Genomic DNA, 27,949 nt, shown 5'->3' on the forward strand with positions numbered 1-27,949 from the left:
GTGCCCATATGGAGCCTACTTCAAAAGACTGATGTAAGGATTAGATGAGCTAACAAAGTGCTTGGCACAGTGCTCAGCATGAAGTTAGAGTCTGTATAGTTTTGCTATCATTAGTGTACCCACCAAAGGACCGGCCACTGCAGTGTTCAATGGAAGGCACAGACACTAAAACTCACCATGTCCTGATTTCCCAATACTTGTTGATAGCACAATAATCTTCACAATCACCCAGGCTCTAAACCCCTTTTGGTGCTTTTCTTTCCCTTGACCTTGTATTCAGTCAGGCAGCAGATCCTGTCAAACCTGTTGCTATAATATTCTCAATCTTGTCACCTCTTCCTCACAACTATTTCTACCCTGGCTTTGTCCTTGTTCCTACCTAAACATACCAGGACATTGTCCTCCTGTCCTTCCTTATGTCCTCTGCTCCTCGCAAGCCCCCCTACAGCATGGCCACACTAATCTCTCTAAATCATGCTACCGAACCTTCAACAACTCTCCATTTTTTATGAACTACATTTCTCATTCTTTGGCTTTGGGATTCAAGATCACCCATGATCTAGCTTCAATTTACCTTTCCAGCTGTATTTCCCACTACTCTCCTTCATGTACTCTTAGATGTAATTTACCTGAATCATTAGCAAGTTGTGAGATATACCTAAACCTTAATGAGAGCGGCCACTGAGGCCCAGAGATGCTAAGAAAATAGCCAAAGGTCACAGAGTTCATGGCAAAGCAGACTTTAGGTCATCGATGGCATTGTAAGTTAATACTGGGTGAGTACCCAACATCTGCCAGCATAGCAGTGCTGGGAAAAAATAGAGAAAAAAGACATTAAAAAAAAAAACAAACAAGATATCTCTGAGGACTTCAAAGTAATGTACTACCTCCTCCAGATCCAAAAGCAGTAGAGGTGGCCAGGAGTTCCTCAGAATAGCAAGGACTAAAAGCATCCTACTTGAAGGGGACAAAGGACAAGATAACTGTTTAAACTAGTAACCCAAGTAGAGCTCCCAAGTAGAGATTGAAAAACTACAATCACTACCTGAGACCACAGTTTATATAAAAGCTGTGCACCTAGAGAACCTGGAGGATACAGACAGAGCCTTGCAGCCAGGACCTGGGCCAAACTGCCTGCTGGCTCACTGAATAGATTTAGAATAACCCTAATGGATCATAAACCACCTATATAAGACCTGAACTTAGACTGGGGACCCAAGGGTCCAGGTGGAAGCAACCACAAAAATCTAGACAGGATGGAGAGAGACAACCCAGAAGGAGTTAGACTGCAAGCTAGAATTCCATACACATGGGGAAACTAATTCTACAAAAGGCAACAAAAGCAACAATTTGGATACGACCTCACTCCCAAGTGATATCAATAATTACTCTAGAAGTAACTTTAAAGTATTTTAAGTCTCTAAAAACATAAGGAAATAGAATATTTTTAAAAAACAAGATTACTGGGCTTCCCTGGTGGCGCAGTGGTTGAGGGTCCGCCTGCCGATGCAGGGGACATGGGTTCGTGCCCCGGTCTGGGAAGATCCCACATGCCGTGGAGTGGCTGGGCCCGTGAGCCATGGCCGTTGAGCCCGCACTCCGTAACAGGAGAGGCCACAACAGTGAGAGGCCCACATACCACAAAAAAAAAAAAAAAAAAAAAAAAAAACAGGATTACTAAACAAAAGAAGCAAAAGGTGTAGGTATACACACACCAACTAGAAATCTTGGAAGTGAAATGAAAAACCCAACAAATGTAATAAACAAAGACAGAACTAGCAAACTGGAAGATGACACTGAGGATTCCACAACACAGCACAGGAAGAGATAAAAATACACAAAATAACAGTTAAGAGAGACAGAGGATGGGATTATATGTAATAACAACTTCAGAAGTAGACAATCTAAAAATGGTGAAGCTATATTTATCTCCTTCAAATCTTTACCCAAACATTACCATATCACTGTAACCTAACCCCTCTATTCCATTTAAAATTGTGATGACCTCTACCCTCCCATTCTTTCTTCCCCTTATTTGGCCTTATTTTTCTCCATAGCACTTCCAGCTTCTAAAGTACTACATAAATTATGCATATATATTGTCTCCTCCAACTAGAATGTGAGAATTAATGAGGATAGAAACACATCCGTTTCAGTAACTGTTGAATCCCTCTAGAACATCAACAAGCAATTGTTATGTTTCATAAATATTTGGTGAGTGAAAATTAATGGCTGAGCATTTTTCATAAAGGAAGAAAAGCAATGAGTCCTCAGTTTGAAGGCAAACAGCAAAGATCTAAAAAAAAAAATTATAACCCATTATTGTGATATGTGGCACAATTTGAATATAGACTGCATATATGTTTATCAATATTCAATTTCCTAAATATGATTGTATTTATGTAAAAAAATGCTTTTGTTCTTAGGAGATGCATGCTGAAGTATTTAAGAATGAATTGTCATGGTGTCTGCAACTAACTTTCATGGTTAAGGAAAAAATTATATATTACATATATGCATATATATCTATATTGACAAATAAATATAAAGCAAATGTAGAAATTTAACAATTGGTAAATCTAAATGAAAAGTACACAGGTGTTTACTTTCTATAGATTGTGAAGTTTTTCAAGATAAAATACTGAACAAAATAGAGGAAAAATAAGTATTTTGAGATTGAACACCAATACTTATAATAAAAATAAGAGAACTTCTGGTAGAGTGAAGAGGTCAGCAGTCCCTCTACTCCCCCTAAAATCACTATAACACTGGAAAAAAGAGTCAAAAACAACCATTTCAGGGCTCTGGAAATAAACCAAAGGGAAAAATAAATTGAGAAGCTACTGAACTTTGGAAGATGAGTGGGACTCTGAGGCATTCTTACCTGAGCTACTCCCATTCTCCTCCCCAGCCTGATGGGTGCAGAAGTGCTAACAGGGTAGGGATGGCAGTGAAAACCAACAACAGAGTGAGCAGACTTGATCTGGAGTGGAAGGCAAAGAGCCCGTGCCCAGTGGTAATCGTGAGAAAAAACAGCAAAATTAGAGGGACAAAAACAAGGAAAGTCTACAGTTCTGCTTGCCTGAAACTGTGGTCTAATTTGGGACAAGATATGGGCAGACTAATTTTAAAATTTGCAGGGAGAAAGTCTGCAAATGAGTGGGAGGCTGTGCACATATACCAGTATCTCCTAATTTTTCGAAAAGTTTGCTTTACACCACTTCATTTTACAAAAGACTTGGTTAGTACCTGTTTTCATTTAACCGAAAGAAATCCAGAGGACTTTCACTTTTATGAAAATAGGTGAAAAGCAAAAACAGCATTCAGCATTTGTTTTGCAGTAAGCCCTTACAGAGGCAGCAAACACCCCAAGTAGCGAGAATGATACTGCCAAGCTCCTTCTATAGCAACTACACTCAGTACCTGAGCCTCAAACGGCCATAGCTCTGAATGGTGTCTCTGAACATCTGTGCTTGATCTCAGTTTATCTTGTGCGCTCACTGGCAAGATGGTAAGGTAATTGCTTCCTCATTTCATGCCATTTGGCTTAAGAAAGGTTTCATAGAAACACTCTACTTTTGGTAGTGGGGGAAACCTATAGAGGGAAACCTAAGAGGGCCCAAGCTCTTCACATATCCCTGGGCTGACAGAGAGGATGAGTACCCTGGAAAGGCTCAGGGGGAAGTAAAAGTGAGAGAAGACTAGAATATTGCCTGAACTTTGAATACATGCTCCACACACCAACTGATAAATCGTCCGAGGGTGAAAGACCTACTGACTCAAGGTTTTTGAGCAGAATCTCTTATCAATCATTGGATGACCATTAAACTACATAGATGCAGAGGCATCCTCTAAAAAGCCACACTTAAAAACTAAAAATTCAAATTAAAATAACTGAGCAGAAAAATCAGCAGACACATACTTCAGGGAAAAGATTTTTCAGATTAAGTCCAGGGAAATTACAAAGCTAAAAAAACAGCAACAACAACCAAATAGTGGCAACAACCCTCAAAGGAACAAATGTCAAACCCAGAGATGCTACAATATGTTACATAAAATCTCCATTTTACAGCAAATTTATGAAGTATATAAGAAATAGGAAAGTGTGACCCATACTCAAGAAAAAAGAGGTCAAGAGAAACTATGTGTGTGCTCAGATGTTGAATTTAATAAACAAAGACTACAACTAACAGAAGGACAAATATTGCATGATTCTCCTTATATATCTAAAATAGTCAAACTCATAGAAACACAGAGTAGAATGGTGGTTTCTAGGGGGAGGAGGAAATGGGGAGTTGGGTCAAAAGGGTATACAATTTTAGCTATGAAAGATGAATGACTTCTAGAGATCTGCTGTACAATAGTGTGCCTATAATTAACAGTACTGATTATGCACTTAAAAATGTTTTTTTAAAGAGTAAATCTCATGTTAAGTGTTCATACCACAATTTTAATAATAAAAGACTACAAAGCAGCTATTGTAAATTTGTTTTAAAAAATTAAAGGATACAATGATTAAAGAATTAAAGGGAATTATGACAATGACTCAAACAGGGAATCTCAAAATAAAAATAGCAACTATAAAAAAGAATCATGAAAATTCTAGAATCAAAAAGTATAATAACTGAAATGAAAATTCCTGGATAGGTTCAACAGGAGAATTGATATGGCAGAACAACCAACAAACTTGAAGACAGATTAACAAAAATTATCTAATTTGAAAAACAAGATATTAAGATTGAAGAAAAATTTACAGAGCCTGAGAGACCTGTGGCACAACAGCAAGAGTATCAATATACATGAGATCCTCAGAAGGAGAGGAGAACAAAAAAAGGGCAGAAAAAAATAATGGAAGGAATAATGACCTTGCTAAAAATATTAATCTACAAATCCCAGAAGCTCAACAAACCTTGAGTAAGATAAACACAAACAAATGCACACCTAGACACAGCATGCTCAAATGGTTGAAAGCCAAAGGGAAAATCTTAAAAGCAGTAGGAGGAAAATAACTCACTTCAAATAGAAAAACAATACAATTCACAGCTAACTTCTCATCAAACACATGGTGGCCATAAGGCAGTGGAATGACATATTCAAAGGGCTGGGGGAGAAATGCCAACAGAGAATTCTAAATCCATCAAATGCTATCTTTCAAAAATGAATTTAAAATATAGTACAAAATAAGGACTGAGAGAATTTGTTTCTGGCATACTTACCTTAAACAAAAATATTAAAGGAAGTCCTTCAGATGACAGGAAATGACAACAGACTTGTTAAGTTGAATCCATGGGAAAAAAATGAAGAACAGCAGAAATGGTAAATATGTGGATAAATATAAAGGAATATATATATTTTTTCTTTTTTTCTCTTAAATTTTTAGAAGACATTGTATAAAGCAATAATTATAATGGTACTATTGTCACATATATAAAATAATATATATAAATGTAATATATATGACAATTAATAGCACAAAGAAAGGGGAAGGAAATAAAGCTATACCAGAATAAAGTTGCTATATTCTACCAGAACTCAGTCAATTTTAATCTGAAGTAGTCCATAATAAGTTAAGATGCCTATTGTAGTACCTAGAATAACCACTTAGACAATAACATAAAAAATAGTAAAAACTCAAGACTAATTAAAATGATACCCTAATAATTATCTGTTTAACACAAAAGAAGGCAGTAAAGGAGCAACCCAGTAATAAAAAAGGCATAAGATATAGGAGAAGAAGACATATATCACAGGGGAGAAACAGAGAAAGCAAAGAATAGAGAAAGCCAAAAGCAAAATGTAGATATAAGTCCAATCTTAATTTTATTAAATTTTACAGATCAAAACTCCAATCCAAAAGCAAATACTGTCTGACTGTGTAAAAACAGCAAGATCCAACAATGCACTGTATTTCAGAGACCAACTTCAAATCAAGACACAAATACGTTAAAGGAGAAAGGACAGAAAAAGATATACCATGCAAATAGTAATCATAAGACAGCTGGAGTGGCTGTAATAATATCTAACAAAGTGAATTTTAAGAAATAGTACTAGATAAAAAGAGAGATTTTATAATGATAAAAGGCCAATACATAAGAAAACTGTAACAAATATAAACACATATACACCTAAAAACAGTCTCAAAATAGGTGAAGCAAAAACTGATAGAATCAAGAGGAGAAATAGACAAATTAACAATTTGCACAAGTCTTAATTACTAACAGAACAAGTAGGCCAAAAATCAGCAAGGCTATACCAGATTTGAACAATACTATCAATCAACTTGACCTAACTGACATTTTTTAATACTCCATCAAATGAGAGCAGAATATGCATTCTTTTCAGATGCATGTAAAACATTCTCCAGGATACTTCATATGGTAGGCCAAAAAACAAGTCTCAAATGAAGTGACATATTTCTAAACAACCCATGGGTCAAAAAAGAAATCACAAGGGAAATTAGAAAATATTTTGAACTAAACGAAAACAAAAATACAACATATCAAAATTTATGAAGTATGGCTTAAACAGTGCTTAGAGGGAAATTCAGCAGTTTAAATACCTATATTAGAAATGAAAGGTTTCACATCAATAATCTAAGCTTCCACTTTAAGAATAGACAAAGAAGAGTGACTTAAACCTAAAGCGAGCAGAAGGAAGGAAATAAAGATTAGAGGGGAAAAACTCATGAAAAAGGAAACAAAAACAACAGAAAAAAACCAAAGAAACCAAAAGTTCTTCGGGAAAAAAAAAATCAACAAAATTGATAAACTTTTAGCTAGGCTGACTAACAGATGACACAGAATTCTAAAGTCAGGGATGAAAGAGGGGACATTAATTACCAACCCTACAAAAATTAAAAGGATTATAAGAGAATACTATGACTAACTTTATATCAACAAATTGGACAACTTAGATAAAACAAACAAATTTCTTAAAACCCACAAACTACCAAGACTAAGGAAGAAAAAGAAAATCTAATAGCTCTAAAATAAGAAAAAATAAATAAATGACTATTAAAAATCTGCCCCTCCCTTCCTACCACATAACACAAACACAAGCCCAAGCTAGATGGCTTTATCCAGCGAATTCTATCCAATATTTAAAGAAGAAATCATAGCATTCCTACACAAATTCTTTCATAAAACAGAGGCAGGGGAATTTTTCAACTCATTCTATAGGACCAGTATTACCTTTTTATCAAAGCAAGACAGTTATCACAAGAAAACTAGAGACCAATATCTGCTGTGAGCATGCACATGAAATTCCGGAACACAATGTTAGTAAATGAAACCCAGCAGCATATAAAAAAGACTAAAACCATGATGAAGTGGGATTTATGTGACAATGACATTTATGGGGCTCCTCCCTCCTCTCTGACATCACCCTTCAGACAGATTTACATTGTAATAGTTTGGTTTGCAGATGACATGATACCATACATAGAGAATCCTAAAGATGCTACCAGAAAACTACCAGAGCTAATCAATGAAATTGGTAAAGTAGCAGGATACAAAATTAATGCACAGAAATCTCTTGCATACCTAAACACTAATGATGAAAAATCTGAAAGAGAAGTTAAGGAAACACTCCCATTTACCACTGAAATAAAAGAAGAAAACACCTAGGAATAAACTTACCTAAGGAGACAAAAGACCTCTATGCAGAAAATCATAAGACACTGATGAAAGAAATTAAAGATGATACAAACAGATGGAGAGATATACCATGTTCTTGGATTGGAAAAATCAACATTGTGAAAATAACTATACTACCCAAAGCAATCTACAGATTCAATGCAACCCCTATCAAACTACCAATGGCATTCTTCACAGAACTAGAACAAAAAATTTCACAATTTGGATGGAAATGCAAACGACCCTGAATAGCCAAAGAACTCTTGAGAAAGAAAAACGGAGCTGGAGGAATCAGGCTCCCTGACTTCAGGCTATATTACAAAACTACAGTCATCAAGACAGTATGGTACTGGCACAAAAACAGAAATATAGATCAATGGAACAGGATAGAAAGCCCAGACATAAACCCACGCACATATGGTCACCTTATATTTGATAAAGGAGGCGAGGATATACAATGGAGTAAAGACAGCCTCTTCAATAACTGGTGCTGGAAAAACTGGACAGGTACGGGTAGAAGAACGAAATTAGAACACTACCTAACACCACACAGAAAAATAAACTCAAAATGGATTAAAGACCTAAAGGCCAGAAACTATAAAACTCTTAGAGGAAAACACAGGCAGAACACTCTATGATATAAATCACAGCAAGATCCTTTTTAATCCACCGCCTACAGTGATGCAAATAAAAACGAAAATAAACAAATGGGACCTAACGAAACTTAAAAGCTTTTGCCCAGCAAAGGAAACCATAAACAAGACGAAAAGACAACCCTCAGAATGGGAGAAAATATTTGCAAATGAAGCAACAAAGGATTTATCTCCAAACTTTACAAGCATCTCACGCAGCTGTATAACAAAAAAACAAACAACCCAATCCAAAAATGGGCAGAAGACCTAAATAGACATTTCTCCAAAGAAGATATACAGATTGCCAACAAATACTTGAAAGGATGCTCAACATCATTAATCGTTAGAGAAATGCAAATCAAAACTACAATGAGGTATCACATTACACCAGTCAGAATGGCCATCATCAAAAAATCTAGAAACAATAAATGCTGGAGAGGGTGTGGTGAAAAGGGAACCCTCTTGCACTGTTGGTGGGAATGTAAATTGATACAGCCACTATGAAGAACAGTATGGAGGTTCCTTAAAAAACTGAAAATAGAACTACCATATGATCCAGCAATTCTACTACTAGGCATATACCAGAAGAAAACCATAATTCAAAAAGAGTCATGTACCACAATGTTCTTTGCAGCTTTATTTACAATAGCCAGGACATGGAAGCAACCTAAGTGTCCATCAACAGGTGAATGGATAAAGAAGGTATGGAACATATATACAATGGAATATTACTCAGCCATAAAAAGAAATGAAACTGAGTTATTTGTAGTGAGATGGATGGACCTAGAGTCTGTCATACAGAGTGAAGTAAGTCACAAAGAGAAAAACAAATACCATATGCTAACACATATATATGGAATCTAAAAAAAAAAAAAAAAAAAGATTCTGACGAACCTAGGGGCAGAACAGGAATAAAGACACAGAGGTAGAGAATGGACTTGAGGACATGTGGAGGCGAAAAGGCAAGCTGGGACGAAGTGAGAGACTGGCATGGACATATATACACTACCAAATGTAAAATAGAGAGCTAGTGCAAAGCAGCCACATAGCACAGGTAGATCAGCCTGGTGCTTTGTGACCACCTAGAGGGGTGGGATAGGGAGGGTGGGTGGGAGGGAGATGCAAGAAGAAGGAGATATGGGGATATATGTATATGTAGAGCTGATTCACTGTGTTATAAAGCAGAAACTAGCACACCATTGTAAAGCAATTATACTCCAATAAAATAATAAAATAAATTTTAAAAAATTGTGGTAGTTTGGCTGTGTACTCCTTTCATTTACACGCTAATCAATGTAGACCTTCCTTGGTGGTTATGTGTAAGGTGTACGAAATAAAGTAATCTAATCCTATTGAAATTATGGATATCAAAAAGAGGTTAAGGATACCATAAAAGGAGCAGAAAGCAAGAAGACTTCCATTTTTAGGTTGATGGTGAGGGCTTAAATACCTGACAAGGATTTAAAACAAACAAAGATGAAGAAGTAGGAGAGCCATGAGCTTACTTCTCAGTTCAGTTATATCCAGGGCTCAAAATAATCAAGAACCAACCAGATCCATGTGGAAGATAAATTCAGCAAATTTAGGGGGTTTCCTAGAGAAATGATACCTTAATTACTGGGAAAAAGGCATTGTATCTTCAGAAATACAAGTAAGACTTTGAAGAGATGGTGTGTTCCTTTCTCCAGCTGCATGTCAACTCAAGCACTGAAATCCAGTGATAAATTTCAGGCATATCTACATCTGGTCACCAGTTAAGATGACAGAGCTTTCCAAGCCCTAGAAGTTTCACTTCTAGGTTCTTGCTTTTAGAGATGGTTATCAGAGGGTGATGATACACCTTGCCACCCATCCAACATCCACCCAAGTTAGCCTGGTGGACAAATATATTGGATCAACCCACAAATACAGGCCAAAATATGTTTGAGGAGAGAGACATGAGAGAAAGCTATGCCGTTTTCAGGAAGCACTTGCAAACATCTAACACTTTAAAACCCATCTCTAAGAACCCAAGAAAGAAGCAACCATATTTAGGTGGTCATTCATTTCTGCATGGTTTAGAATACAATCTTCAATCTACAGCATTAATAAGTTAGCCAATTCTGCACTATAAATGAACATAAAAATCTAATAGTTTAAAATTTTTTACTATATGACAAACATTATTTCCATTTTCAAAAAGTAATGCTTCAGTTAGATAGCCTCATCCACCAGAGGGCAGACAGCAGAAGCAAGAAGAACTACAATCCTGCAGCCTGTGGAACAAAAACCACATTCACAGAAACACAGACAAGATGAAAAGGCAGAGGGCTATTAACCAGAAGAAGGAACAAGATAAAACTCCAGAAAAACAATTACAGGAAGTGGAGAAAATGAATGCAGAATAATGATAGTGAAGATGATCCAGGAACTCGGAAAAAGAATGGAGGCAAAGATCGAGAAGATGCGAGAAATGTTTAAAAAAGACCTAGAAGAATTAAAGAACAAACAAACAGAGATGAACAATACAATAACTGAAATAAAAACTACACTAGAAGGAATCAATAGCAGAATAAATGAGGCAGAAGAACGGATAAGTGACCTGGAAGCCACAATGGTGGAATTCACTGCTGTGGAACAGAATAAAGAAAAAAGAATGAAAAGAAATGAAGACAGCCTAAGAGACCTCTGGGACAACATTAAACACAAAAACATCGCATTATGGGGTCCCAGAAGGAGAAGAGAGAGATAAAGGACCTGAGAAAACCTTTGAAGAGATTATAGTCGAAAACTTCCCTAACATGGGAAAAGAAGTGGCCACCCAAGTCCAGGTAGTGCAGAGAGTCTCATACAGGATAAACCCAAGGAGAAACATGCCGAAACACATAGTAATCAAATTGGCAAAAATTTAAGACAAATAAAAATTATTGAAAGCGGTAAGGGAAAAACAACAAATAACATACAAGGAAACTCCCATAAGGTTAACAGCTGATTTCTCAGCAGAAACTCTACAAGCCAGAAGGGAGTGGCATGATATACTCAAAGTGATGAAAGGGAAGAACCTACAACCAAGATTACTCTACCCGGCAAGGATATCATTCAGATTTGATGGAGAAATCAAAAGCTTTACAGACAAGCAAAAGCTAAGAGAATTCAGCACCACCAAACCAGCTCTACAACAAATGCTAAAGGAACTTCTCTAAGTGGGAAACACAAGGAAGAAAAGGACCTACAAAAACAAACCCAAAACAATTAAGAAAATGGTCATAGGAACATACATATCGATAACTACCTTAAACGTGAATGGATTAAATGCTCCAACCAAAAGACAGAGGCTTGCTGAATAGATACAAAAACAAGACCCATATACATGCTGTCCACCAGAGACCCACTTCAGACATGGGTAAACATACAGACTGAAAGTGAGGGGATGGAAAAAGATATTCCATGCAAATGGAAATCAAAAGAAAGTTGGAGTAGGGCTTCCCTGGTGGCACAGTGGTTGAAAGTCTGCCTGCCGATGCAGGGGACATGGGTTCATGCCCCTGTCCGGGAAGATTCCACATGCCGCGGAGCGGCTAGGCCCATGAGCCATGGCCGCTAAGCCTGTGCGTCCAGAGCCTGTGCTCCACAATGGGAGAGGCCACAACAGTGAGAGGCTCGTGTACTGCAAAAAAAAAAAGAAGAAAGTTGGAGTAGCAATATATGCACCCAACATAGGAGCACTTCACTACATAAGGCAACTGCTAACAGCTATAAAAGAGGAAATCGGCAGTAGCACAATAATAGTCGGGGACTTTAACACCTCACTTACACCAATGGACAGATAATCGAAAAGGAAAATAAGGAAACACAAGCTTTAAATGTCACAATAGACCAGAGAGATTTAATTGATATTTATACAACATTTCATCCAAAAATAGCAGACTGCACTTTATCCTCAAGTGCACAAGGAACATTCTCCAGGATAGATCACATCTTAAGTCACAAATCAAGCCTCAGTAAATTTAAGAAAATTGAAATTATATCTAGCATCTTTTCTGACCACAACGCTATGAGATTAGAAGTGAATTACAGGGGAAAAAAACGTAAAAAGCACAAACACATGAAGGCTAAACAATACGTTACTAAATAACCAAGAGATCACTGAAGAAATCAAAGAGGAAATCAAAAAGTACCCAGAGACAAATGACGATGCAAACACAACGATCCAAAACCTATGGGATGCAGCAAAAGCAGTTCTAAGAGGGAAGTTTATAGCTATACAAGCCTACCTCAGGAAACAAGAAAAATCTCAAATAAACAATCTAAGCTTACACCTAAAGGAATTAGAGAAAGAAGAACAAACAAAACCCAAAGTTAGCAGAAGGAAAGAAATCATAAAGATCAGATCAGAAATAAATGAAATAGAAACAAAGAAAACAATAGCAAAGATCAATAAAACTAAAAGCTGGTTCTTTGAGGAGATAAAATTAATAAACCATTAGCCAGACTCATCAAGAAAAAGAGGGAGAGGACTCAAATCAATAAAATTAGAAATGATAAAGGAGAAGTTACAACAGACACCGCAGAAATACAAAGCATCCTAAGAGACTACTACAAGCAACTCTGTGCCAATAAAATGGACATCCTGGAAGAAATTGACAGATTCTTAGAAAAGTATAACCTTCCAAGACTGAACCAGGAAGAAATAGAAATTATGAACAGACCAATCACAAGTAATGAAATTGAAACTGTGATTAAAAATCTTCCAACAAACAAAAGCCCAGGACCAGATGGCTTCACAGGTGAACGCTATCAAACATTTAGAGAAGAGCTAACACCCATCCTTCTCAAACTCTTCCAAAAAATTGCAGAGGAAGGAACACTCCCAAACTCATTCTATGAGGCCACCATCAATCACCCTGATACCAAAACCAGATAAAGATACTATAAAAAAAGAAAATTACAGACCAATATCACTGATGAATATAGATGCAAAAATCCTCAACAAAATACTAGCAAACAGAATCCAACAACACATTAAAAGGATCATACACCACCATCAAGTGGGGTTTATCCCAGGGATGCAAGGATTCTTCAATATACATAAATCAAACAATGTGGTACACCATACTAACAAATAGAAGAATAAAAACCATGTGATCATCTCAATAGATGCAGAAAAAGCTTTTGACAAAATTCAACACCCATTTATGATAAAAACCCTCCAGAAAAATGGGCAAAGAGGGAACCTACCTCAACATAATAAAGGTCATATATGACAAAACATCATTCTCAATGGTGAAAAACTGAAAGCATTTCCTCTAAGATCAGTAACGAGACAAGGATGTCCACTCTCACAACTGTTATTCAACATAGTTTTGGAAGTCCTAGCCACAGTAATCAGAGAAGAAAAAGAAAAAAAGGAATACAAATTGGAAAAGAAGAAGTAAAACTGTCACTGATGCAGATGACATGATACTATACATAGAGAATCCTAAGGATGCCACCAGAAAACTACTAGAGCTAATCAATGAATTTGGTAAAGTAGCAGGATACAAAATTAATGCACAGAAATCTCTCACATTCCTATAGACTAATGATGAAAATCTGAAAGAAAAATTATGGAAACACTTCCATTTACCATTGCAACAAAAGGAATAAAATAAGACCTGTATGCAGAAAAGTATGACACTGTTGAAAGAAACTAAAGATGATATGAACAGATGGAGAGATACATCATGTTCTTGGATTGGAAGAATCAACATTGTGAAAATGACTATACTACCCAAAGCAATCTACAGATTCAATGCAATCCCTATCAAATTACCAATGGCATTTTTTACGGAACTAGAACAAATCATCTTAAAATTTGTATGGAGACACAAAAGACCCCGAATAGCCAAAGTAGTCTTGAGGGAAAAAAACGGAGCTGGAGGAATCAGACTCCCTGACTTCAGGCTATACTACACAGCTACAGTAATCAAGACAATATGATACTGGCACAACAACAGAAACATAGATCAATGGAACAAGATAGAAAGCCCAGAAAGAAACCCACGGACCTATGGTCAACTAATCTGTGACAAAGGAGGCAAGGATATACAATGGAGAAAAGACAGTCTCTTCAGTAAGTGGTGCTCCGAAAACTGGACAGCTACATGTAAAAGAATGAAATCAGAACACTCCCTAACACCATACACAAAAATAAACTCAAAATGGATTAGAGGGCTTCCCTGGTGGCGCAGTGGTTGGGAGTCCCCCTGCCGATGCAGGGGACGCAGGTTCGTGACCCGGTCTGGGAGGATCCCAGATGCCGCGGAGCGGCTGGGCCCGTGGGCCGTGGCCGCTGAGCCTGCGTGTCCGGAGCCTGTGCTCCGCAACGGGAGAGGCCACAACAGTGAGAGGCCCGCGTACTGAAAAAAAAAAAAAAAAAAAAAAAGATTAGAGACCTAAAAGTAAGACCAGGCACGATAAACCTCTTAGAGGAAAACATAGGAAGAACACTCTTTGACATAAATCACAGCAAGATCTTTTTTGATCCACCTTCTAGAGTAATGGAAATAAAAACAAAAATAAACAAATGGGACTTAATGAAACTTCAAAGCTTCTGCACAGCAAAGGAAACTATAAACAAGATGAAAAGACAACCCTCAGAATGGGAGAAAATATTTGTAAAGGAATCAACAGCCAAGGATTAATCTCCAAAATATATAAACAGCTCATGCAGCTCAATATTAAAAAAACAAACAGGGCTTCCCTGGTGGTGCAGTAGTTGAGAGTCCGCCTGCCGATGCAGGGGACGCAGGCTCGTGCCCTGGTCCAGGAAGATCCCACATGTTACAGAGCAGCTGGGCCCATGAGCCATGGTCGCTGAGCCTGCACATCCGGAGCCTGTGCTCCGCAACAGGAGAGGTCACAACAGTGAGAGGCCCGCATACCGCAAAAACAAACAAACAAACAAACAACCCAATCCAAAAATAGGCAGAAGATCTAAATAGACATTTCTCCAAAGAAGACATACAAATGGCCAAGAAGCACATGAAAAGCTGCTCAACATCACTAATTACTAGAGAAATGCAAATCAAAACTACAATGAGGTATCACCTCACACCAGTCAGAATAGGCATCATCAGAAAATCTACAAACAACAAATGCTGGAGAGGGTGTGGAGAAAAGGAAACCCTCTTGCACTGTTGGTGGGAATATAAATTGATACAGCCACTATGGAGAACAGTATGGAGGTTCCTTAAAAATAGAGTTACCATATGATCCAGCAATCCCACTACTGGGCATATACCCAGAGAAAACCATAATTGAAAAAGACACATGCACCCCAATGTTCATTGCAGCACTATTTACAATAGCCAGGACATGGAAGCAACCTAAATGCCCCTCGACAGACGAATGGATAAAGAAGATGTGGTACATATATACAATGGAATATTACTCGGCCATAAAAAGGAATGAAATTGGGTCATTTGTAGAGATGTGGATGCATCTAGAGACTGTCATACAGAGTGAAGTAAGTCAGAAAGAGAAAAACAAATACCGTACATTAACACATATATGTGGAATCTAGAAAAATGCTACTGATGAACCGGTTTGCAGGGCAGAAATTGAGACACAGATGTAGAGAATAAATGTTTGGACACCTGCGGGGGGAAAACGGTGGGGGGTAGGGGTGGGAGTGGGATGAATTGGGCGCTTGGGATTGACATGTATACACTGATGTGTATAAAACTGATGACTAATAAGAACCTGCTGTATAGAAAAAATAAATAACATTAAAAAATTAAAAAGAAAAAAGAATACCAGACGGTGATGAAGTACCAGAGAGCAGGGAGGTAACACGATCTGATTTTCATTTCAGAAAAAGCACTCAAAAGCTGGGTGGAGGTGGTGTGGAGGTTGTTGATGCAATTAGAAGTGGAAGGACCAGTGTGGGTGCCGTTAGAGTAACCCAAGTGAGAAGGTCTTGGTGAAAAAGTCATTATGGCTATTATAGTAGTAGTAGTAGTAGTAAGTACATCATCCTTCTAAAACAGTGGGTTTTGCCTCTATAAAGCCCAACACCTTCATTAATATTAAGTATTTTGTAAAACCCATTTTAAGACAAAACTTAACAATGATATAACCTACCTACACCTTCAGGAAAAAAGAAATTTGAAAATAAACTTTGAGTAAGATCACATGTCTTTCAAAATGCCACTGCTCAGACACAGCTAGACTAGAAGACGTAATGTAGTCAGAACCAGAACCAGAACTGACAGCTCTAAATGCTGACTGATATAAATGCACTAAGTTAGCAACTTAAATTCCTCTACGACCTTTGCCACTGTAATGTGAGTTTCCCAAAACACTGAACCAGTCAAATTCCAAAGCAAGACAAAACGCAATCTTTTGTCCATTTTCCCAGCAGTTATATTCCTGAAAAAGTCAGTGTCTATTAAAACCATACAGAAGTATTTGGTGTTCACAAGCATAATGAAGTTAAGTTCCAAGTTCTGGTCACTATAATCAGATTTTTCATCTATGTGAATGACTGGTGTGGCATCTTGAAAGACTCCTAGGTTGGGAACCAACTTACTGAGATGCTTCACTGCCCCATGCATTGCTGGATGTCTGACCTCTCTGGACCTAGTCCATTTTCATTGTGAAGTCCAAAAATATTCCCCAATAAAGTCATGAAATACTGTATTAGACAATACCATTTTTGTCGACAATCATTAGTGTAAAGTAGGCAGAATCTAAAAAAAAAAAAAAAAGTAATGCTTCAGATGAAGGAAAGACTATGAAACCATAAAAGAGACAAAGAAAGTCTCTGGGTGTCACAGGAGATTTGAAATAACGCAAATGCCAACTAAAAAAATTCAGACTAATATTTGAATTAATGAAGCCAGGACACAGCTATGTATTTTGTGGCAATCTTTGCAATACTTCTTTTCCACTAACTGAAAGCAAGGATCAAAATCTTGAGTACGGATTTCCAGGAAAACTATGTGTAGAGTAAATCTATAGCCTCATTCAACATGGCTAATTTCAAAAATTAAATCTGGCTGAGCATACGTACGAATCATCAAGGTTTATATGTTTTTCTAGATGAATCTCAAATTATGTCAATATAACATTTCTACATTATGAATTTAAAAATAATTCATAACAATTCTACAGACCATATGCAAGTTTATTTAAATAATTTAACACTGCACAGAGAGCTAATTTATAAGTATAAAAATAGGTGGTTTAGCAACCAAATACAAGCACCACACAGAAGCAGATTACACATACACGATTAGCCCTTTAGAAGACTAAGGCAACCTTAGTATCTCAAGTAATTTTATGAGAATACTTTACTCATATGATAGTCAGACATCATTAAAACATCTCAAAATATGCAGAACCCACAAATATTTTTCAGTATGAAGTCTTCTCTTCCAGTTTTCTTATCAATATATTAATGATTCTTCTTAAATACTGTATAACAGTTAGTCTAGATTGACAAATGGGCTATCAAAGCCACTATCTTGTTGGTTAGACAGAGGAGCAATTAATTTTCTTGAAGACTGTGGACACACTGCAGATGGTACTGTACTGCTCAGCTTTTTGAAATCTGACTTTAACATATCAGCCTTATGATGAGGTGGGTGTCCAAGAGTCATGCTGATCTTCCCTGGCGGGGAATACGTGGTTTCTTCTGACAGGTCTGGAGCATGACCACTTTGACATTTCATAGGTTGATGAATCATACTGTTTTTCTCTGAATCTAAAGGAAAACTTGCTGCTGAAAACTGTTTGAAATTAACAGATTCGTCCAGCATATCCAGAGTTTCTTGTGGCCTATCATGCAAAAATGACACTTCATAATTGTTGCAGGGTAGAGCGGCACTGTTGGAATGCCAGCTTACAGAGTCACTGAGGTCCCCTCCATCCTTTACCGGAGTTTCCTTAACACCCAAACTTTGACTTTTCTCAGATGCAGCATTTTCACTTGCCATCAGTGGATTACACTTGTATACTTTTAAACCAAGTCTTTCATTAGGACTTCGAAAAGTTATATGCGTGGACTCGGATTCAGAAAGACTAGGGGTATATCTAGGTGAGGGTTTATTTCCGAAGGATCCGAGAAAGGGGTGTGCAGTTGAGTGCTGGAGTGATTCAGAGACAGTATCACCGAGGAGGTCTATCTTCTTGTGCAAACCAAAGCCTCTTTCACCTTTGCAAGGAACAAACTCAGGAGAAACATTCCTTGGCAAACTGTCTAGGTGTTTGTGACTGTTACCCCCGAACTGAAAGCGTGGATGTGACTCTTTGGAATGCTCATGCTTTCTGTCCCCGTGCTCTGCGTCCTCTAATCGCCTTTGTAAGTTACAGGCAGCCCTCCTCTTAGGAGCTTGGTCACACATACTTCTAGGGATAGTTTTTATACTGTTTGATTTGCTTTCACTGTGACACGATATATTCTGATTCACATCATTTCTTTTTGATTTTTCAACTCCAGTCAGCATCTCTGAAGTCAGAGGCAATACTATTGTATACAAGGGAACACAAAATTAGGGGAAAACAAAATTAGGAGAAAATTAACACTGAAAGAGGAGAAAAAATATATGTTTTTATGTATTTCCAAGGGATGCATATATATTTTAATCATTCTCAAAGAAAATACATCAATGCTGGACATTTAAAAATATTCTTTTACATATATCTATTAGATAAAACTAAGTAATTCTGTTAATGAAATCTGTTATTATTGCTATCCACCTGCTGTATTATTTTCTGTAATGGTACAGCATTTCAAGAGCCAACTGCAACATTTCCAGTCTTGCTGCTCTGATGTCAAATATGGAGTTTCTGATGGAGAAAGTTTGGTGGAAGAACCCACCCAACCCAAGACAGACAGACACAGACACACAGACACACACACATACACACACACACACATCCCTCTCACACACTTTCTCTCTTTTTCTCAAAGCTAAAATAGTTTCTGATTTAATTAGCTAAGACACTAAATCTGATCAGAAGCAGAACAGCCACACAGCATAGAATCAGAGGCATCATATCTCAAAGTAGGGTACCCTGGTCCTTAAAGTCTCTGAAAAGGGTTTGTTTCTGCTGGGGACATTATTCATTATTTGCAGTTGCCCCAAATCTAGAAAACTCTTTTCTTGTTATATGCCACTGCCCTTCTATAGCCAAGGTTCACATCGCCATTCCAAAATTTACACAAATAATCTCTGTGCTTTTATTTGAAGAACGTTTACCAACATCAATCTTGGGAATTCCTGAACAGTCTTTGCTTCAAGCTTTCCAGAAGTGCAAAAACCCCATTTCCTCACAGATATGTTCAAATCCTCCCAGTGTGACTGGGAATTTACTAATTTTTTTCATGTTTTTCCATCAGCTTTTGATTCATATATTCTTAAGTTATTTTATTTTGAACAGAAAGAATTCATTTATAGCTTCTTGGGAGGTTGCTCCTTTATCATTATGAACTATCACTTTGGTCAGTTTAATGCTAACTCTAATTTACCTAATATTGTATTTAACTCTATAATTTATCTAATATCAACATTGCATTGCTTGGTATATCACTTTCCAGCCCTTTATTTTGAATTTTTGACAATGTTCTTATCTGGAATAACATATGTCTAGAATATTTAAAACTGTTTGAAAATTGTGGTCTTTTAATAAGTGAGTTTCACCAATTCACATTTAGTGTGACTGCTGATGTTTCAACCTACTATTATTTTCTATTTACCCATGCTTTCTACATGTATTTTTCCTCTTTCTAGATTATTAGATTGAAACGTTTTCTTCCAAGTTTTACCCCTACTACTTTGAAAATTATATATTCTATTTCTCTATTAGTTAGCCTTAAATTTTTATACACATACTTAAACTTGTATTTTTCTAGCAATCTCTAGAGTTATCAGTATCTACATCTTCTCCTTGAAAATAGTATAAATCTTAGCATGTTGTTAGTTTCCTCTATAATATCCTCCTACATCTTTCTGAGAATACTGTATTTTTCTAACATTCTCAGGTCCTGTTGTTTGTTCTATTAATTCTATCTTTTTAGGTATAAGTTCTGTTGTGGATTTTTTTTTTTTTTTTTGCTTTGTCTTATTTTGAGTTTGGTATCTTTCTTCATGGTGCTGGCTTTCTATAAATATGTGGTAATTCTTGGTTGAATGCTTATCTTTCAGATGTCCTGAGTACAGTATCTGCTGCTTGTTTAAAGGAGTTGGAAGTGGAGTGGGAAGGAATGAGCAGCAGGGTAGAAAGATCTGATACCTGGTACTCTGGGATTTGGGCTCTCAGCTCCTCCTCGGTGTGGCTAGCCACCTAGAGCACTGCCCAGTTCCCAGACTCTCTGTTCCTGTTGCTCTTACCTAGCCCAATCTGAGGTTCAGGAAGAAAGATAAGTAGAAATAAAGAGGGCAATCCCACCTGGTTTCAGCTGCTCTGGAACACCAGCTAATTACCCCATTGGTATCCCCTAGGCTTACTACTTCTCCTGGAACATACCACCTTCACACGTAGAACAGTTTCAATATTGCTCCCACTTGTAACTATCATCTTCTGGGAGTTTTGAACTGAGGTTTCCATCTTCAGTTTACAGTGTTTGCCTTCTTTCAGGGATTTCTCACAGCCTCTGATTTATCAGTTGTAACTTTTAAAAGCTCAGTTACAATTTCTTCTTTTTCTCCTTCTATACTGTCGTTTAAAATCTTTTCTATCATTTCTAGGGATGGAAGCAGCAGGAGGAAGCTGGTGGGTAAGCTCAGTCTGCCTACTTGAACTGGAAACTCTACACTGTTTTTTTGTAAGTTTCCAGTTTAAGTAAAACATGCACACAATAGGATAACTCAGCTCTCACTCCTTACATTCCCTACTCTCATACTAAAGATATTAAATATCTAAAAAAGAGGGAGAGAAAAATCCTTCAAGTAACTCATTTTGACATACCTGACTGTGTCGTTTTGCTCTGGGATCTATTAGAAATAGGTGTTTCCAGCAATTTTGCCATCATAACAAGTTTGCTAGCAGCATTCATAATCTTTTTCTCAGCCCTGTGGGGAATTCCAGAATATGAAATTAATACAGTTTAAAGGAAAAAAGAAGTTTCCTTAGCCCCAGGATTTCTGTTTTCCTATATGCTCTGCCACCACTTAGGGCAGCACAGACATTAAGCCTCTCTTAATCCCTAATGGCTCATCATGTAGACACAGTTAATTCTGTGGCTAAGGAAAATGCTTAGAAAATGACAACATGCTGTCCTGGTACTCTCAGGACACACTGTTCAGACAGAACTTACCCTTCCTCTTTTCCATCATCCTGCAAAATCTGCTGGAGGCAAATCAAATAATATTTGCGCATCTTTCGGGAGGTTTCTTGACGTTCTCGCAATACCTCTGCTTTTACCATTTCCGCAGCTCTTTCCTTACTCTCCTGAATATAACGAAGCATATCACCTGGGGGCGGGGGGAATCCCCACAAAATGCACGTTTATTAGCAGTTTTTCCAAAACAGGAGAGGCAGACTTCAGACCAATTTTCTGGGAGATGAAGTGACTGGATGTATAGTTTAAACATTATAGTTTTCTACAATCATTAAAATGGAATATTTCCGGTCACCATTTTGGTAGACTCAAAGCAGGAGTAATCCAAAAGTCCTTTTACAATGATGACGGACATATATGGTAAGGAAACATGGCATATCCCCCAGGGAAACTGTCATATTTTGAAACACTGAAGCAAGCAGTTATCATTAATATGAGGCACAGATATTTATACATTTCAATTACATATTACGTCTAGTTAAGACAAGAGAAAAAAGAAATATACAGAAAGGGAAGGCAGAAAGGAAGAGAGAAGCAGACAAAGAAAGAGAGAAATGAGGTAATATGAGCTGGATTCATATTCTTCTGTTTACTTGTGCTCTGAAAATCCATGTTTCATTATTTATTCAATTTTCTGGCAGCACTTTTGAGTATCCAACTAAATATAATACTACAATCCATGAGAGATACGTACAAAATGCTATTGCAGGGAGAAAGATGAGACTTATGATGCCTCCTGAAATTTACATTTCAAAATAGTTCACAGCTTTCAAGTCTTCCTTTTATGTTTAACTCAGTGTGCTTTGATTGGAACTACCACTATTTAAGGTTAACATTTTGTCCTAAATCCAGGACTACATCCTACCTCTAGAATATTATCATCCCTATTATATTAAGGATTCCAACTCATAATGGAATCTCCCTCAATATCAGTAAGCTCTTCCTGAAAATTACACATTCTATGCAAAAATGCTAAGTGGAAGACTATTTTTCACTATTTCAAGTGGGAAAAATTTTGATGGAGTACATGTCAAAACAAAACTTCCAACCAACTTCTAAAATGTAAAACAATACACATAAATACACAAGTTATCATGTTAGGATGAAAAAGAAAAGCTTAAAATTTCACTTTCCAATCACTATAATTGTTAACAAAAAGTAAATTTCTTTCTAGTAATATGTACTCTGTTAGTACTGGCAACAGCTAAGAAGCACATTCTCTATACTGATACTGAGTGGGCTTTTCAAAACATCCCCACCATGATTCTGATGATCTACCAATTATATTTGGAACTTGAGACCTTTCCCACTCATTCTGTTTAAAATGAATGCAATTTTAGTAGGTAAATATACATTTCTTGTACATAAACACTGGTATTGTTCTGGGACATACATACCAACTATGCAATATTGCAATTAAAAACCAGGAGGTATTCTACTAGGAAAACATAAACCACAGAAATGTTCTGCAGGATATGCGACACCACCTAGTACTACAGGACTTGATAAATAAATTTACATCTATGACATAATCCATTATGAAAATAATAGAGACAACAGAACAATTCCTAATTACATCCATTTTTCATGGTCCTTGAAAGTTTATGGAAGAAAGTAGTAATTGCTCATTTAAACTCATATGACATTTTCTTTGGTAGTAGTTATTTAAGTTGTAAGATTATGAAATTTTTAGTTTAATATTAGTGTCCAAGAAGAAAAATCTTGGAAGCAGTTCAAGACGGCAGTACAGGAAATCCTGAACTCACATCCTCCCACGGACACACCAAATCTACAGCTACATATGGAACAACTGTCTCTAAAAAAGACCTGAGAACTAGCCCAAGAGCCACCCCACACAAAGGACAAAGGGGACACATCAAGGTGAGTAGGAGATGCAGAGACGCAATCTTGCCAAAACCTTCACCCTTGGCATGACATCCCACAATCAGGAGGAATATCACAAAAACAAAGCTTCTCCCTGAGGAGCAAGGGGTTTGAGCCCCACATCAGGTGCCCCAACCCTTAGGACCTGCTCCAGAGAGATGAGCCCCCAAAACACCTGGCTTTGAAAACTAATGGGGCTTACGTCCAGAAGACACAAAGTGCTGTAGGAACCTGAGATTCCACTCCTACAGGACTCACGCACAGACTCACTCAACTCAGGAACCCAGTGCAAAAACAGCAGCATTAAAAATGCCTAGACCTTATGTTAAGGGAGATGTACTTGCTGATCTTAAAGCATCTGCCAGAAGGGCAGGATCTGTTAGAACTCTCCCAGGGAACAGAGGTGCTGGCGGGAACCATTTTTGTACTCTTCTACCTTACTAGTATTGGCCCTTGCAGGCGCCATTTTTATACTCTCCCTCTACCTTGCTAGAGCCACTTGCCCCACTCTTGGACTCCATGGTGGCCCCACCATGCCACACCCAGCCTGGTGTTCCACTGAAGCCCCACCACACCAAACCCAGCAGGTGTGCACAGTTCACACAGGGGACACCCCTTGAACACCTGGCTCTGGTGGCTAGAGGGCTTGCATTTCTGGACCCCACAGGACTGAAACAACTGGAGAGATAATTCTTGGCAAGCTACAACCCCCAGGACACTGCACAGACAGCAGCCTGAAACACACCCCAGTCTTCCTGTGACCACTCCTTCAAGACTGGGAGAGGTAGCTGTTACATAGAAATAAACACATAGAGAGTCAAGCATAATGAAGAAACAGAGAAATATGTTCCAAATGAAAGAACCAGACAAAACCCCAGAAAAAACCCTTAATGAAAGGGATGTAAGTAACTTACCTGATAAAGAGTTCAAAGTAATGGTCATAAAGACGCTCACCAATAAGAATGAACACAGAGAGAACTTCAACAGAAAAATAGGAAATACAAGAAATGTTAAGGAGACTCACTTCAGATGTAAGGACATATACAGGCTAAAAGGGAAGGGATGGAAAAATGTTTCATGCAAATGGAAACCAAAAGAAAGCTGGAGTAGCTTAGCAAATTCCTAAAATTTGTGTGGAACCACAAAAGATCCCAAATAGCCAAAACAATCTTGAAAAAGAACAACAAAGGCTGGAGGCATCATGCTTCCTGGTTTCAAACTACAATACAAAGCTATAGTAATTAAAACAGTTTGGTATTGACATCACAGACAAACAGATCAATGAAACAATATACAGAGCCCAGAAATAAACCCCCTCACACATGGTCAATTAATTTACAACAAAGGAGGCAAGAATATACAATGGGGAAAGGACAATCTCTTCAAAAAATTGTGATGGGAAAACTGGGTAGCCACATTCAAAAGAATCAGACTGGACTACTTTCTTTATACCATACACAAAATCAACTCAAAATGGATTAAGGACTTGATTGTAAGACCAGAAACTATAAAACTCCTAGAAGAAAACACTGGCAGTAAGCTCACTGACATTGGTCTTAGTGATATTTTTTTGGCTCTAACTCCAAAAGCAGTGGCAATATATACAAAAATAAACAAGTGGGACTACACCAAACTGAAATGCTCTGCAGAGCAAAGGAAACCATCAACAAAATAAAAAAGGCAACCTATTGAATGGGAGAAGATATTTGCAAATTATATATCCAATAAGGATTAATTTCCAAAATATACAAAGAACTCATACAACTCAATAACAACAAAAAACAATCAATCTGATTAAAAATGGGCAGAAGATCTGAATAGACAGGTTTCCAAAGAAAACATAGATATGGACAACAAATATATGAAAAGATGCTCAACATCACTAATCATCAGGGAAATGCAAATCAAAATCACAATAAGATATCACCTCATACCTGTTAGAATGGCTACCATCAAAAAGACAAAGAAGTGTTAGTGAGCATGTGGAGAAAAGGGAAACCCTATGCATTGTTGATGGGAATGCAAACTGGTACAGCCACTATGGGAAACAATATGGAGATTCCTCAAAAAAAGAAAAATAGTACTACTATATGATCCAGCAATTTCACTTCTGGGTATTTACCAAAAGAAAATGAAAACACTAATTCGAAAAGATACACGTGTGCCTATGTTCATTGCAGCATCATTTACAATAGCCAAGATAGCCAAACAACTTAAGCATCCATCAATGGATGAATGGATAAAGAAGATGTGGTACATACATACAATGATACTACTTGGCCATAAAAAAGAATGAAATTGCTTGCCATTTGTGACAACCTGGGTGGATCTTGAGGGCATTATGCTAAGTGAACTGTCAGACAGAGAAAGACAAATATTGTATGATTTCACTTATATGTGGAATCTAAAAAAACAAAGCAAATAGAGAACAGACTGGTGGTTGCCAGAGGGGAGCGGGTTGGAGGGTGGGAAAAATGGGAGAAGAGGGTCAATAGGTACAAATTTCCAATCATAAATAAGTCATGGGGATGTAATGTACAGCACGGTGACTATAGTGAATAATATTGTACAGTAGTCCCCCGTTTTCCGCAGGGGATACATTCCAAGACCCCTAATGGATGCCTGAAACCAAGTACTGAACCCTAAATATACTACATTTTTTCCTATACATACATACATGTCATAACATTTATTTTATAAATTAAGCACAGTAAGAGATTAACAATAATTAATAATAAAATAGAGCAATTTTAACAATATATTTTATTTTATTTATTTATTTATTTTTTGTGGTATGCGGGCCTGTCACTGTTGTGGCCTCTCCTGTTGCGGAGCACAGGCTCCGGACGCGCAGGCTCAGCGGCCATGGCTCACGGGCCCAGCCGCTCTGCGGCATGTGGTTTCTTCCCGGACCGGGGCACAAACCCGTGTCCCCTGCATCGGCAGGCGAACTCTCAACAACTGCGCCACCAGGGAAGCCCTTAACAATATATTTTAACTAAGTTATTTGAATGTGATCTCTCTCAAAATATCTTATTGTACATATTTAATGTCTTTTCCATTTTAACTAAGCACTAATCATTCACTGTGCCCGTAACTTTTGCAGTTTGACGTGTGACAGCAAAACTAGCATACACTTTTATTTTCTTTCTTCACAATTTCTCGGATAGAAGATTTGTTCTTACTGTAGATCAGCAACCTCACCATATGATTCTTTTTTTCTTTCCTTATTAAGGCAAGAACTTTCACCTTTTCACTTAAAGGAAGCACTTTACGGCTTCTTTTTGGCATAGATGAACTGTCAGCATCACTACTCTTGTACTTTGAGGGCTTTATTAAGTAAAAGAAGGGTGACGAACACAAGCACTGTGATACAGTGGATCTGGTAATCAAGGTGGCTACTAACTGACTAACAGGCAGGATATGCTGGGCAAAGAGATGATTCATATCTGGAGGCAGATGTAGCAGGATGGCATGAGATTTCATCATGCTACTCACAATGGCCCACAGTTTAACACTTATTAACTATTTATTTCTGGAATTTTCCACTTAATGTTTTCTGACTGCAGTTGACCACAGATAACCGAAACCACAAAAGCAAATCCTCAGATAAGGGGGAACTACTACTGTGTTGTATCTTTTGTAACTTTGTATGGTGATGGGGAAACTAGACATTGTGGTGATCACATACAAATATCAAACCATTATGTTATACATCTGAAACTAATATAGTGGTATATGTCAATTATACTTTAAAAATATATATATTAGTGTCCAAAAAAAAAAACCCCAGGATAATTAACAATATAAAAATAGGTCTATCCTTGTGCCACTTCCAAAATTTGGGGGGCAAACTCCAAATTTACTTGGGTAAAATCATCTACATAACGTAGGAAAGCTATCAGTGATCTCTTCTAAAAGCAGGTAAGAACAAGGTAGTTCAGAAAATTCCCCAAAATTACTACTGCTAGTTACAAAAAAGACCCAAACCACCTTAAAATCTTGGGAATCTCTTTAGGGACTTACGCTTAATTTTTTTTACAGCTTTAATGTACTGCCCACGAAGTTCTTCCAAGGCCACCGCATTGCATGGCAGGCAAGAATGTTCAATGGTCCCTTCTGACAGTGACCTAAAAACAAACCAAAGATTGCAAAAACAGATTTTAAGTGAAAAATGTAACTTGAAAAAAAGAATATATATATATATATTCCAATAAAATAAGCTAAGATGTGCTAAAAAATTCACATACGAGGATCTTTATTATAATTATTTAGGAGAAAAATGCCAACAACTTGTGTTACAGTTACTTAAATAAATCATGATAAATCCCCATGATGAAAATCTATGCAGCTATTGAAAAGCACATTATAGGAGTATATCCAATGACACGGAGGAAGTGTTTATCTTATAATATTAACAAAAGGTTACAAAATAGCTTATACGATAATCTCAATTTTTAAAACATGTGCACATGTTGTGTGTGTATAAAAGG

The 27,949-nt window shown here is 37.3% G+C and overlaps 1 protein-coding gene across 6 annotated transcripts in view; it reads right to left on the bottom strand.

Annotated features, from left to right (window-relative positions):
• CEP152 (centrosomal protein 152) overlaps window positions 1–27,949 on the bottom strand; it is a 134,121-nt gene that overhangs the window by 21,005 nt on the left and 85,167 nt on the right. For 5 of the 6 annotated variants that reach the window (XM_019929164.3, XM_033851649.2, XM_033851653.2 and 2 more), the window contains 4 exons: window positions 27,483–27,586; window positions 21,549–21,705; window positions 21,200–21,303; window positions 17,394–18,755 (listed from right to left, as the gene is read on the bottom strand). In XM_019929164.3, the coding sequence (XP_019784723.2) occupies window positions 17,716–18,755; window positions 21,200–21,303; window positions 21,549–21,705; window positions 27,483–27,586 (1,405 nt within the window). In that variant the 3' untranslated portion in view covers window positions 17,394–17,715. Of the gene's footprint in view, window positions 1–16,817; window positions 16,978–17,393; window positions 18,756–21,199; window positions 21,304–21,548; window positions 21,706–27,482; window positions 27,587–27,949 lie in introns of those variants that run through there. The other variant, XR_012330097.1, reaches the window with a different exon arrangement.

This window comes from Tursiops truncatus, chromosome 2, assembly GCF_011762595.2.
Source record: "Tursiops truncatus isolate mTurTru1 chromosome 2, mTurTru1.mat.Y, whole genome shotgun sequence".
Lineage (NCBI taxonomy): Eukaryota > Metazoa > Chordata > Mammalia > Artiodactyla > Delphinidae > Tursiops > Tursiops truncatus.